Source organism: Cibotium barometz, chromosome 17, assembly GCF_041138505.1.
Source record: "Cibotium barometz isolate CiBa-2024 chromosome 17, ASM4113850v1, whole genome shotgun sequence".
NCBI classification, from domain to species: Eukaryota; Viridiplantae; Streptophyta; class Polypodiopsida; order Cyatheales; family Cibotiaceae; genus Cibotium; species Cibotium barometz.
This window is the reverse complement of record NC_141062.1, coordinates 27,499,610-27,513,875: the sequence shown is the minus strand read 5'-3', so window position 1 is coordinate 27,513,875 and position 14,266 is coordinate 27,499,610. Positions and strand designations below refer to the sequence as shown.

The window sequence follows — 14,266 nt, the reverse complement described above, 5'->3', positions numbered from 1 at the left end:
GTGCTACCTCCCTCTTGAGCATCAGGCAATGCTCCAGACCTATGCTCTGCTAAACCTGAATGAGCCGTAACAAGAGTCGACTCCAACTCAAAGGCATCAAGATAAAGCTGCAAATCCTGAGGTGAATCTGCTAAGTCACCCTCCTCCATCCACTTCGCATCCATCAGTGAACAGCTCTTGAACTTCACAGGATAGCGACGGGAAACTTTACCCTGTACCTTTCTTTCCTTGTGTGCCAGTATCTGCTCGGGAATAAGAACCTCGTCAAGTTCCTCCGCTTCCGTCTGAGCCTCATCTGATACATCCTCAGGCACCCAAAACTTGCTTGTACTCCACCCAAGTGGTAAGCACAAGTCCTCGATGAAGCATAGTAGATCACCACTGCTAAACATAGAAAGAAACTGTCTTCCGAACCCATGAAGCCTCTATGAAGATACAACCCGTGACAAACTGTCGAATGTTTTGCACCATAACACTTCAACTGCTTCTTGTTCTCCTGGCTGACTACTTCTTGTCCTTGGTGTCTTTTCTCCTGAGCTTCATCTTCAGCTCTTGCTCTTCACCTCATAGAGGCAAAGACACACAATCCTGCACTGCCTTCTGCACCTCCCTTTCACTTTCCACATGTTGAAGCTTTTGATGTGACTCTCATGAGACAACCACGAGATCGCCCCCTTAGGAAAGTTGGCGATTGTCCTGACCAAAGCAACCACGGACTCGCCTCCTTGAGAAAGTCGACGATGTCCCGGCAAACGGAACCTTGTAAACCGGCCTCGGTCTTCAGACAAAACAAAAGAGCGGTGCAAAAACAAACACTCGCACATAAAACACTTCAACGCCATTGAGGACCTAGAAAAGGAAAACAAACAGGGGGAGCTAGAGTGCTCCTGCATACAGTACACGGACACCGATTGGCCCCAAAACGCAGTGGCGTCCCTTGCGGTATTTCTTTAATTGATTATAAGAGCTTTGATTACAATAAGGCTGGGAACTCAGCCGTCATAGTAGAACTCCTGAAGCCTGCAAATACCCTGCATCATGGCTTCATATCCACTCGGCATCCACAAACAAGTCCAGCCTTGTTCACATCAAAAGACTCTCACACATTGAGTCTACATACAGAAGCTTTCTCCCATGATCAAGGCTGCCGCAACCATCCATAGCCTCTCACACTATGAACAGCATCACACCCTAACACATCCAGTGCTTCTGCATCACAACACAGACTCCCAAACTGTCTCTCAAAAGAGAACTCGCATCACAGCACAACATACCATACAGTCGACACACCTGTACCAACCCTCTCTACCTTCCAAGGGTACTATCCATCTCTGTCATGGATTCCCTGTCCCCTGCCCAATCAGTAGCAAGGCTGTACCAAACATGTGTCCATTCCTGTACCTTCTGCCTGCATGTGACCTATCTCCTGGAGAAACCCAAATACATGTTTCCTCGAGAAACCTACGACCTGTTTCCACATGAAACCCTTAGGCCTGTTTCCCTTTGAAACTACTGTCCAGTTTCCATACAAAACCATTCATGGCACCATTTAACAACAGTGCCAACAACGGCATACATCTAGTTACGTGTTCCCTCATGAAACATCTGGAAACATAGAGATGCCCATAACTGTAGGTCCCTCTGTTCCTTTCTAGCAGGAAGAAAAACAATCTGCTCCATGAGCATGCAGCCATGCGAGCTTGCTTCACTCCCATGCCAAGAAACACATTCAAGTGCAGCCAACCAAAACATCTCATAAACAATCTCAAAACAGTCTTGGCTGTGCGCCTCTTTCAGCCCGCTCCTTCCAGGAGAGAGAGAAAGATAGAGAGAGAGACCTGCTCAGCCTGCCTGTGTTCAGCCCAGCACCTCCCTGCCTGAAACGGCCTGCAGTCCTGGCCGCCTACTATGGGTGGGAGAGAGAGAGATAAAGAAAAGTCCTGCGCCTACAGTCCAGCCCTTGCCTGCTGCTGTCCAGCTGGACACAACACTCCTTGCTCCCCACCGTTATTCTGCAGCCAGACGCGTGTAAACTCCCCGACCAGCCTTCCAAAGGCGTGTGGAGAAAAGCGCGTACTGTTCTGTCCAGCAGCCGCCTACAGTTCCCCTTGTGCGTGGAGAAAAGCACGCACTGCTCTATCCAGCGCTGCTTGCAGCCGCCCGTTTGCCGAGAGAGAGAGAGAGAGACAGCATGGCATGCTGACACCTGTACCTGCAGTGGCTGTTCAGTCCGCCTGCAGCCAGTCCAACAGCCACCTAACTCCTTCCCTTCTGCAACCTGTTAGAAGCCTGTAGAGCCTGCTGTCCTTGCAAAGGAGAACCATCCCACAAGTGCTCCTCTGTCCAGCAGCCGCCTCTGTGCAAAGGAGAAAACCGGCGTGTAAGAGCAGTCCTCCTAAGCGGAAAGCACACCTTCATCAAGAGATAGGCGCCTCCTTTCTGCCCGCCAACCCCTCTTCTTTAGAAAAGCGCACACGTGGCCCCAATAATAGCATATGGGCCACGTTTTCTTTCATATATGGCATTATAATGTTTTTAAAGGTTTTTAAAACCTTTTGAGTTAAAATCTCTTTGCCCCCTTCACACTTGGGGTTGTCCACACATGGGTTTCCTTTTTAGCTCCAATCTGATGCCATTCACACTGTCCACCATGTCCCCGTGCACACCTGCATACTGTCCAGAGAAAAACACAGGGTCGTGACACATCTCACAAGCTTGCAAACCAATGAAGAGGCCAAGAGGGAGTACACTATCAATGCCAAGAGCTCAAGGTCCCCTTTGAAGAATAAGCAAGTGGCGGCGGCCTCAGCCGGGGATGACGGAATGGCTGCCATGGAGTCCTCTTGAAGGGGTAAAGACCAAGCTGACACTCGCGGAAATAGCTGCAACCCAAACGCTTAAACTTGGCGGAAAGGGGAGGGAGAGGAAGGGCGCAGAAAAAGACAGGAAAGGGAAAAAGACGAAGGAGGCAGAAAAGAGGGTGGCAAAGGACTGAGAGGGGATGGCCAGGCAGGAGAGGAGGCGGAAAGGCGCTCGAAAAGCTCAGACGGATGAAGGCGGGGGTGCGAGGAGGCTGGTGGTGAAGGCTCATAGGAGAAGAGAGGAGGGAAGGGGTGTGGAGGAGGGTGACGCGTGAAGGGAGGAGGAGGCAAGGGCCCACAAGTGGATGGAGTGGGCAGTGCAAAGGAGGGGTGCAGCCGGCAGCGTGCAGATGGGGGCAGGGGCGGGGGCACACTGGAAGGAGGCAGGGGCGCATGGAAAGAAAGGGGGGTGGGAGGGAGAGCTCCAACTCGCTGACTCTAGCTGAATTTATGATTTCCCAGAATGAGGCTCAAGCATTTCATGGAAGTTTCTTCCAAACATGCTCCAAAGAAGAAAGGTTTATTTCAGATCCTCAATGACGATGTTTTCAAGCTGGAGTTACCGAGCATGTTTCGCTTGAGTGATCTTGTGAAGCACCATGGGCTTGCCTTTGACACTCTCCTGGAGGAAGAAGAATGGCAGGTTTCTGGAAGTGCTGATATTGAAACAGGTGGTTCGTCGTCAGCACAAAAGAGGCTCTTGTTGAAAGACTATATCCAGTATCTCCTCAAATTAAATGGTTATCCGATTCAATGGGCGGATTGGTTTGATGAGGACCAGTTTACATGCGAGTCTCACCTGCTATTGAGAGCTTATCAATGCAGCCCAGGACAACTGCAGCTGTCATGGGGGAGAAGGTGACTCACCTACACCATGTGGACAGACTGAGTGCCAACAGCCAGGTCAGACAAGGCACATAGGCAGCTGAGCAGGGCCGACACCCGCATGCGGCCCACACAACAGGTCAAGTGCTGGTTGGGCAGCCTTAGAGCAATCATGGAGCTGGCCGTGTTCTGGTCCTGCAGGCTGACTAGCAGAAATGACCCCAAATGTTCCTGCAAGTAGGCCTCCTTTCCCCGTCATCAATCAATCAGTCAACCTCCTTCAAAAGTGAGCAGCCAGAGAGGGCCTACACATGCATTTGAAGGAGGAAATCTGCAGAAAACCGCCAGCGTTTGAGCATAGCGACATCTTGCGCCAACTTGTCTGAATGTTGCTCTCTTGTAACATCCCACACAGCCATTGTATTTCTCCCTGTTGTATTATTGGGCTTGCGTTCTCAGAATCGATACAAGATTGGAGTAGATTGCTTGTGTATATTTGTGTTTGTGCAAGTTACTTGTTAGCACATTCATAGAATCGATAGGTCGAGAGAAAGAATGAAAGAAAGATATATTAAGTGTTTACTAAAGACCCAATGGGCCTATGAGACCAAAGTGATACAATAATGTCCATGGCATATCTCTTCGTGGAATGGAAAATAAAACAGAAACAAAACATAAACATAGCTATCTCACTGAGATGATACAAAACTGTCCATGGAAACTCATCATGGAAACCTAGGAACATACAAACATGAGAGGAGCATAAGCCCCCATTAGATAGTATACCACTCTCCAAAATATCAAGTATGGGGCTAATGAGTATGGCCAAGAGGTCTCCCTCAGCTATGTCACGTGGAAAGGTAGCTCGATGGCGGTGGAGCATGTCCTGGATCTAGAGCTGATGAGAGAGAGAGAGAGAAATGAAATGATATATTAACGTCTCTAAGAGGCCATAATGGCCTATGAGACCAAAACTGAGAGTACATCAGAAGTTGGTGTCTCATCAAACAGAACAACTAAATGAGACTAAAAAGTACAATAAACTGATTGTCCTACAGTTATAAGAACAGAACTGTAAGACTCAAGACTCCGAGATGATACTGAGTAGAAAATACTGGAAAATACTGAAAAATGTATATCAGGTAGATCCATGTATGCTGATCAGTTGAGGTGTTGCCCTCTCCTTAGATCAAGTATCTCCGCCATGGGGCTGTCTAGAATGGAGAGGTCGTAGAAGCGAGGTAGGCGCCTCCGATGCCGAGCAATAATGACTCTGATCTAGCGATGGTGAGGATGCCGTGGTCGGGATCCTGGTGGGCGTGGCCGACGAGCACGACATAAGATAACTGCTCTATCAGTGGTGACTCCCTGGGAGCGTGGTCGGTGCCCTGATGGCCCAATGGAGGAGATATCAGGAGGTGTGTGGGCTGGGTTGCTGGTGCCGGTGCTGGTGCCGAAGAAATCTGTCAGGGTCCTCTGTCTAGATACATCATGGCTCGGTCTCCTATCTGCCAAGAGGGTCTCTCTGTGTCTCCTGAGCTCAAGTAGAAACAATCTAGGCATCTCTGATCCTCAAACTCCATGACCCTGCGTAACGGCCCAAAACCCTCTTGGAAGAGGCAATGATATCTCCCTCGGATCTCATAATAGACTGTACATCGGCAAATGTAGTGTTCCTCTGTCTCTACCTCCTAGTAGCATAGCTGACAAATGCGGTCATCCAAGATCTGATGCACACATTGCCCTGTCTCAATCCGCAGCTGGTGTGATGAGGTCCGGATCTGTCCAATGGCACAACGTATCCCATGTGATAGGTGTACATCCATGTACGCCGGGCGGGTGATAAAATCATCTGGTGAGAGGTGTAGAAAATGGCTCTTGTAATGAGCCATTTTCGTGCCTAAGGGCTCAAGGGGCCTAGTCCATGTCCTCTCTGTGTCCACTTTGATGATATCCATCCTGATCACGCGGTTTTGCTCTGAGCGGGTGAGATCCAAAAATGGACAATCCAGACTGTACTGAAAGGGTGGTAGTGCCTCTATCTGCAAACCATGTAGGTCAAACCATGATCTCATCTGAGCGTACCAGCAATGAGTATCTCCATCCTCTGCCAACTGTCTATGGATGAGGTCAATGCCAATCAGGAGTACCTCTGCTGAGGGAGCTCCCATAGCCGCTGTAAAAAGGTAACTGCCTGGAATAGGGCCTCGGTTACTATTGGTGTGGCACCCAGCTCAGCCCAAATAATCTCATGTGGTACTGATGATTTGCTCCGAATCATGCGGGCAATCATCATAATCAGTGGTCTCTCCATTTGCCTATCCCTCATCTGTCCCTCTCTGAGATCTGTGATGTATGCTGGGCCCCCAAATTGGAGCTCCGTACAGGAGGGTCGGTGTGACAAGCGTATCAAATAGCCACAGTTTGGTGTGTGGCTCCTGAAACTGTATGTGTAATGAGTGATATTGCCTAATAAATATTTACTAGGAATGTGGTAACATACAAGCAACGAACCAAAAAAGAACATCTTTTAAATTTGCCACTTTTGTTGCCACCAAAGCATCTCATGCAGTTTCCATCCTATGATTTAGGGAAAAACATGACCATTACTCCAGTTTATAATCATTTAGAAGACAAAGCAAAGGCATCATTATGCATCAACTACGGTAGCAGGAGGACTCGACAACGTCGTGAAGAGCTTCTAAGCCCCCGCATCCCCCCCCCCCCCCCCCTTTCCCCCCCTTTTTTGCCGCTTTCCTTCGCCCCCCTAGCCTGTCCCACCTTTTTAGAGCCCCCACACCCCCCCCCCTCCTTTTCCGTCATCCTTTGTGTTCTCCGCCTCTTTCTTTTTCTTTCCTACTGTGCAAGTCGGTTCTTTCATGCTCTTTGGGGTTTTTGCTCTATTCGGCAAGCTTTGGCCTATTCTGGTTTTCGCCCTCAGGACTCCATGGCAGCCGCTCCGTCATCCCCCACCAAGGCCACCATTGCTTGCATTTCCTTCTCCGAAGCGGATCTTCAGATTCTAGCCACAACTGTTGCCTCACTTGAGGCCTCCACCATAGTCTGCAAAATTGTTGGTGGCCGCCCTGCGTGCAAACAGCTCAGGGGTCTTTTACATGCGAGCCTCATTGGCGAACCTGCAAAGATCACTGATATTCACCCTCTGGGGCGCGGATACTACCAGGTGGAGTTCGACTTGCCATCGGCGTCAAACCGAGTCATGCAACTGAGTCCCCTTACACTGCGTAACGGCACACGCCTTCTTTGCATGGTGGCAGCATGGCTTCGATCCAGTGTTTGACCCTTTGGCGGACGTTTCAAGCTTCCCAATGATAGTTTGTTTCCGTGCCTTATGAAGGAGTACCTTCCTCTTCTCCTAGTGATTGGTGGTGCCATCAAGAGAGTGGAGTCGCCCCCCCCACTGCTGCCTAGGCCCTCGCATGGCAGTTGGGATTCCATCCCTCTGCATTTGTGTAGCCTTGCTGGAGTCTGCACTGCATTGTATATCTATTCCTAGCCTCGGGGGCGACCCCATACAGCAGCGCGTGGAGTATTCATGCCTTCCAGGTCAATGCTTCATTTGCAAGCAGATGGGTCATTTAGCCACAACTTGCCCTCGGCGGCAATCCAGGAGACTGTCTCCGGTGGTTCCTCCCCCCGTTTTTCGTGCTGATCCTCACCTAGGGACAGGGAGAGAGACAGGCCCTCAGGCAGCAGAGCACCAGGTCCAACTATACAGACAACCCAATTGCCGGCGATGAATGGTTGGCCCATGCTCAGGCCACCAGACGACCACCAGAGCCAAGCGTCGTCGTCGCACGCACCAGGCTGCAGAGCTCAGGAGGATTCAGTTCTGTCAAAGAACCGTTATGAGCATTTATCTCAGCATTTTCCTGCTGGTGACGTGCCCTCTCCAATCTCGGAGCGGGCCCCTCCGGCCCCACCAGTATAGCGGCCGATCCCTCATCGCGATTTCCCCCCCGGCCCCCAGTGTTCTGAGAGGCCGGCCGGCCTCTCTGAGCCCCCGGCGGGCCCCTCCTCACAGCCTTCCTCTCCGATGGATCTCTCACAGCAACCCCCCCCCCCCCAGGCGGCCTCTCCAGAGCACTCTCGTCGCCCCCCAACAGCCCCTGACCCGGGGCAAAGGCAGCCGGCGGGTTCCGTCCATCGCTTGATTCACCGATTTTCTGAGCCGATAGAGATGACCATTGCCACCTCCCCAATGAGGGCTCTCCCACCACAGTCCCTAGGTGGGGGCCCCAAGATCTTGGGACAGCATGTGGACTATAGTTTCTTCCGATGTCTGCTGATGCAAGGGACCGACATTTTTTAGGAGACAGTAGCCCTTATTCAGGTATGTGTAGTTTTTCACCACTCCAGGCCCTCTACGCCAAATAATGGCACAATGATCTTCTATCTCTCGTTCAGTGCAGCCCCGGGGACGGAGTGGGATCCCGAGTTGGTGGCAACTGCCATCCAGAGACAGGCAATCGAGCTCTCCCACCATCTCCACGATCTTCACATCATCGATATTCTCACCCATTTTTGGCCTTTGGCTAGGATGGAGCTTGGAGGTTCAGCCCATCGAGGCCAAGACGGGGAGATGGTAGCCTCCAACCTGGAGGTGTTTCTTTTTGTATTCATGCATACTTCTGCCACGGTACCTCTTCCCCCTTCTTAGAGATACCTCCATTGTGATTGATGGACTCCGAAGTATGCATACGCTCGCACTCAGACAGAGTGGCATCACATGGAGGATAGGATTAGTGCCCACCTGGTGCGTCTTCGTCCCCGCACGGATTGTGACCATTCCCCGTCTAAACCCTCGCCCAAGACTCTTCGAGTGGAGGGCAGTTCCGCTAGTGCCGCATCACAAAGAGATTGATATGCGGATTGTTTCATGGAACACTCAGGGTTTAGGGGGGCCTCAGTGCTTTCAGAGACGAGGTGTCCTCAGAGGCGAGCTTCAAAGAGGCATAGTTGGGGGACCCATAGACATTTTATTCCTCCAGGAGCATCACCTTTCAGAGGGGCGCACTCGCCGATGCAGGAAGATTCTTCCAGGCAAGGAGTCAGACTTTCAGGTCCCCATCCTTCGGCCCCTCTCGGACACAGGGAGGTGTTTGTATTTCTGTCAGTGAGCAGCTGTTGACTGGCTCAGGAGTCATAGCCCCGGGGCGTGCACAGTGGATTACCATTTTGATCGGAGAGGATAGCGTTGGCTTCCTCAATGTTTATGCTCCAAACGCCGCTACAGGTAGAGCCCTCTTTTGGAGCACAGTCCGGCCGGCCCTCCCTCGGGCTGACTTTTGGTGCTTGGCGGTGACTTTAACATGATAGAGACAGCAGAGGACAAACTTGGAAGTGGCACGGCCACAGTCTCAGGAGCAGAGTATTCGGCCTGGGAGGAGATGATTCTCGCACTCAGGGGACAGGACCCTTGGCAGCTTCCAAAGTTTGGGCATAGCCCTGGGAGCCTCTACTTCTCGAGATCGGATAGGAGCAGCACCGGCCCCAACTTCTCTAGACTAGACAGGTTTTATGTTGATGAGTGGGCTTGCAGCCGAGGGGGTATGATTGGTATCTTGGCAGGCACTTCCTTTTCTGATCATGCCCCGGTTATTCTGTCCTCATAGGACCCCTAGAGACACGACATGCATGTGAGCTCGAGGATTCCAAACAGCCTCATTCAGGACCTGAGCTATGCAGCAAGAAAGAGCAGATATGGGCGGGATTAGACTTTATTTCAAACTCTCTCCATGCACATTGGATGAGGGCTTAGGGGAGATCAGCAATTTCTTGCAAGAGGCAGCCTAGAGCCGATTGGAGGGCTTCTGGGAGCAGGAGAGGAGTCTGAGGAGGAGTCTAGCCTCTTTACAGTGGCTTCAGGAGAGGTCCCCCGATAGCCAGTGGATCGAGAGTCAGCTTGCTGCCGCTCGCACGGAGATTATATCCATCGAGGAGAGGAGGGTGGAGTACAGGCATCACGCCAAGGCCTCTTTCTAGACTCAAGCCGGCTTCAAGGATTGCGTCTTCCCCTCCGCACACACGAGGAGCTACTGGACGCAGAGTTTGCAAACGACACAACAGCTTTCCTTGCAAGAGATGTGAGGAATCTCCAAAGATTTGCGGAGGCGATCGAGATTTTCTGCTGTGCATCAGGTGCGCTCATCAACTGGCACAAGTCATGTGGTTTTTGGGTAGGCTCAGCACCCGCCCCAACTTGGCGACCAATTGAGGCTTTCCAGTGGATCCCGAAGGGCACTGCAGTTCATTATCTAGGTTGCCGAGTTGGCATTGATCTCTCCCGAACAGCAGCTCGCCCCACTTCTTCTGAGTATTCAGAAGAAGCTTTTATATTGGAGCTCAGTGAGGCTCTCCCTCGCAAGCAGAGTGGTGGTAGCAAACCAGGTACTTCTAGAGCCACCATGTGGTACATCACTTCATGCTGGCCTTTTCTTTCTCGGGCATGTATTGGCCAGGTACAGTGATTGATCTGGAACTTCTTATGGGCCGGCAGTGATGGGACAAGGTGGCAGGTGGCAGGTGGCATGGAGAGTGATCATTCAGCCATGTCGCAAAGGGGGGCTAGGCCTCATCGACCCTACTATCCAAAGCCGTGCCTTGCTAGGCAAGCTAATTGTTAGACGACTCCTTCTCGGTGGTGAGCCATGGAAGGATTTCCTATTGGCCCGGATTTCAGCCCGCACTCCGAGTCTTGGGGAACCTTGGCCACAGAGTACCAGATGGAACTTCACAGAGATGTGAGCCCGTGGTTTTAGCCCAGCTTTTGAGGACAGATTTGCAACCAATTTACTTCGTGCCTGGGGTCATCTCAGGCCTACCCTCAGACAGATAGCTCCAGTTGCCTCAGAGGAGCAGCTTCGGCAGCCTTTGGTATGGACCCCCTAATCCGTTTACCCAATGGCCACATGTTAGGGGCCCGACCGCATGTATCTTGGGGCACCTTGAGCATGGGACTAGCCAGGTCTCTTGGAGATTGGATCACGCACAGGCAGTTACCCCTGGAGGTGCGGGAGAGGGGCCTAACAGGGATCCCGGGTGGAGACAGGCTCAACATCAACATTGACTTAGCTATCCCTCAGGAGTGGCTGACTCCTATCCCACTCCCAACCCCCCCAATGTGGCTAGGCGTGTTTACCAGATACAATATCCTCGTGGCGGTCCACGGAGCAAATGACGATAGTGGTCTGCTCAAGCCTCACTTGCTCTATTGGATCCCATGGCAGCATAGTAGCAGGGGAACGGCGTTTCCACCCCTTGGGAACGGTGGAACGCGTTCCCCCAAGGCTGAGATGCCTAAACCGGGTGGAACGTGCATGGGGGAACGATTTGGCATGGGAACGGCCAAGGGAACGTGGGGGAACGGTTACATGGAACGTCTTGCTGCCGTTCCCCCTTTGGGGAAAGTTTTTTATGTTTGGCCAAGAAAAAAAAATGAGAAAAAGTGTACCTATTGTCGCGAGCCGCCTGTGGATATCCTTGAAAGACGTACCCTATTGTCGCCTGCCCGCATACTTCCTAGGCCCGTGCGGCATGCGTGCTTGACAGCTCTGAGTCACGAGTGGGCTCCTCTCTCGAGTCTCTTTAGACTTTGACTCCTACTTTCCAAGGCAAGGCAGCAAGGCTACTTACTTTTCCCTCTCTTTCTCTCTCGTTCCCCCTTACGGTTCCCCCTCGTTCTCGTCCGTTCCCCCTCGTTCTCGTTCCCCCTGTGGCCCGTTCCCGTTCCCCTGATGGGGGTTTCGTTCCGTTCCCGTTCCCATTTTGTTGCTACTATGCATGGCAGACTAGAGAGATTTGAGCCTCCCTTGGAGGATTTCAGTGGCTGCACCTTGCAGAGGGTGAGGGTGATTGGTTTTCGCGCACGGGAATGGCACATAGATCCAGCACCGGCCAAGGTGAGATTATGGGAGTGCCGACCTCTCACGCGCCTTCAATGGGACCCGGGAGAGTGGACCTGGCATGATCCCACAGGAATGGCACATAGATCCAGCACCGGCCAAGGTGAGATTATGGCGGCTATGGATATGGGAGTGCCGACCTCTCACGCGCCTTCAGTGAGACCCAGGAGAGTTGACCTGGCATGATCCCACAGACCAAGAGGAGACTCTGGATGCCCCCTTCTTTGCATACACAGCGCGGCTAGGCCGCAAGATCTAGATGCCTGAGATAGATGGCATACCGGCAACAGCACATTGGCAATCTCAGGGCCTCTCACAATGCTTTTTTTCAGATTTTTGGAAGAGGCTTTGGGACAGCTTTCGGCCTAGAAAGATCACCCTCTTTCTTTGGTTGATGGCACACAGAGTTTGGCGGCCGGTACTTGGCTGGCACTTGGAGGTCAGCCAGCAGCTTGCCCTCGGTGCAGCCACCCCCAGGAGTCTCACAGACATTGCCTTTGGGATTGCCCGAAGGCTCAGCAGATTTGGCGACGGATTCTCCACATCTTCGCTATGGACAGGGCATCGGTCCGGACCATTACATGGGGCACTGTCGCTTGGGCCACAGAGGCTGGAGTGGTCAGGGCTTATGAGGAGGATGTGGGAGGGCTAGCCCTTCAGGTCTCACCATCGTATTGCAACAGTACCAGTCACAACCCCACCTACAGGGGACTGGCGGCCAGGCTCATGCCAGAGATGGGAGCTTTGCAGTAGCATAGCAGCCTGGCACATTTGGCGTGCTACCCACACTATGCCGGCTGAGACCATCAGGAGCATATGGCTTGATATCATTCACACCCTCTGCGGTCGATGGGGGAAGTTACAAGGCGGTTCTGACCACATGTGGAAGCGGTGGGAAGCTTTCTTGAGGCTTTGGAGGCCTGGGCCTTCCTCACAAATAGAGGCAGTGACCCTATTTGGCATTACAGACCACCTGTGTGGTTGCCCCCCCACCCCCCCATATGAGATAGCCTTATCCTCACAGAGCCTCCAGCTCTTCCCCTTTTGATCATTTACTTTTCGCCCTTAAAAGAGGCGAGTTCGTTTTTTAGCCCTTCGTGGTTGTATCTAGCCCTTTGTGGCTATTGTTTTTTCATTAACTAATATGACCATTACTCCAGTTTATAATCATTTAGAAGATAAAGCAAAGGCACTTACATGACTTGGAGGAATATGTTTTCCACTTAATAGATCCAACAGGACCGTACCAAAGCTGTAGGTGACACTCTCAGCTGTAATTCTACCTGCATAAATAAATAAGCACATTTATCCAAGAAAAACAACTAAATTATGCCCAATTCATGATGTTTTCTTTTGACAAAAAACTCCTCTCTCCTTGTTAAAAATTACAGTAAAAATATCAGTGTGGAGGAGAGAGACAAAACACACAATGGTCTTCATCTTCTTTCTTCGTTTTCCAAGGAGGTGTCCAGGTTAGAGACATACGATAACAGAAGCTCAATGCCAGGAATACATGTTATATTTTGGCACCAACTACATGATATGATGATTTACACAAGAAACGCAGATAACCATGCCTGAATGGTGCTTCGTTTTGTAATTAGCGAAAATGGAAAAAGCAATAGACCACTTCCTGTCATATTGATGCAACTTGGACGTATCCAATTTTTTAAAACAAGCGCAACAAGTCTGGCTACAAACGTGGTCAATGATGCCACCATCAACACTCCTGAGTCCTAGCCAATACAAAAGAACAGCAGCCACACCACATGGTGAGTTACCTAGGACTGTGTGCTTGCCGACCAGCAGTCCACCAACCGACCAACAAAGGCATCCAAACGCTAGCTTAGCATAGTCCAAGCAAGAAGCAGCAGAGGCAAGTCTTGGGTAAAAGACGGGAGTTCCCAAGAAGCAAGATTCAGCACAGTAACGGCCAGATAAGCATCCTTTTCCAGATATAGCTTAACACCCACAGGAAATAGTCCAGATAACGGTCCAGATCTGAGTTTTAGCATTGTATATAATCATCTTTTGGCGATATACAGGACATTGGTCAACTCCAAACGCATGTTACAGTGGCATCAGAGCTTCAGGTCAGCCTACAGGAAGTCCTTGCATTACGCGTGTCTTAAGGCATCTTGCATAGAGGCTTGCATTAAGGATGCTGCGTTAGTTTGCATAGGGTTTTGTAGTAGATCCATGCATTAGCTCTTGCATGTAGGAGCCTTGCACACAATCTTTGTCTAGGTGTAGGTAGGCAAGTCAGCAATTGCTCTTCATGGATTCCTTTAAAGTTGTTCCAGCAAGAACATGCGGCTCCAGAGGAGCAGTACTGCCAGGAAGATGAAGAAAGCAAGGCACGAGAAGAGGTAAAATACTTTTGAGTAATATCGTCAAGACATCGCAGCGATTGTGTTAAAAGCAGAAGCAATGTACAGGCGTACCATAGTCGTAAGTACACCCATGGTTGAAACTTTGCAAGAGGGACTTTCCCCAGCAATTAGGCTAGGAGTTGTCCATAAATAAGATTCCTCACAAGTCAGACAGCTTTAAGTGCCTGAAGTTGTCTTATTTGGACCAGTGAGAGACCGAGAACAGGTTCTGATGTCAATGTAGGCAGGACTTGGCCTTAGAGAATCAGCAAAACCTAGAGTT

At 51.0% G+C, this 14,266-nt stretch overlaps 1 protein-coding gene across 2 annotated transcripts in view; it reads right to left on the bottom strand.

Annotated features, from left to right (window-relative positions):
• LOC147629847 (serine/threonine-protein kinase BSK5-like) overlaps positions 1 to 14,266 on the bottom strand; it is a 49,790-nt gene that overhangs the window by 21,296 nt on the left and 14,228 nt on the right. For both annotated transcript variants that reach the window (XM_086811382.1, XM_086811383.1), the window contains exon 7: positions 12,809 to 12,894. In XM_086811382.1, the coding sequence (XP_086667508.1) occupies positions 12,809 to 12,894 (86 nt within the window). The remainder of the gene's footprint in view (positions 1 to 12,808; positions 12,895 to 14,266) is intronic.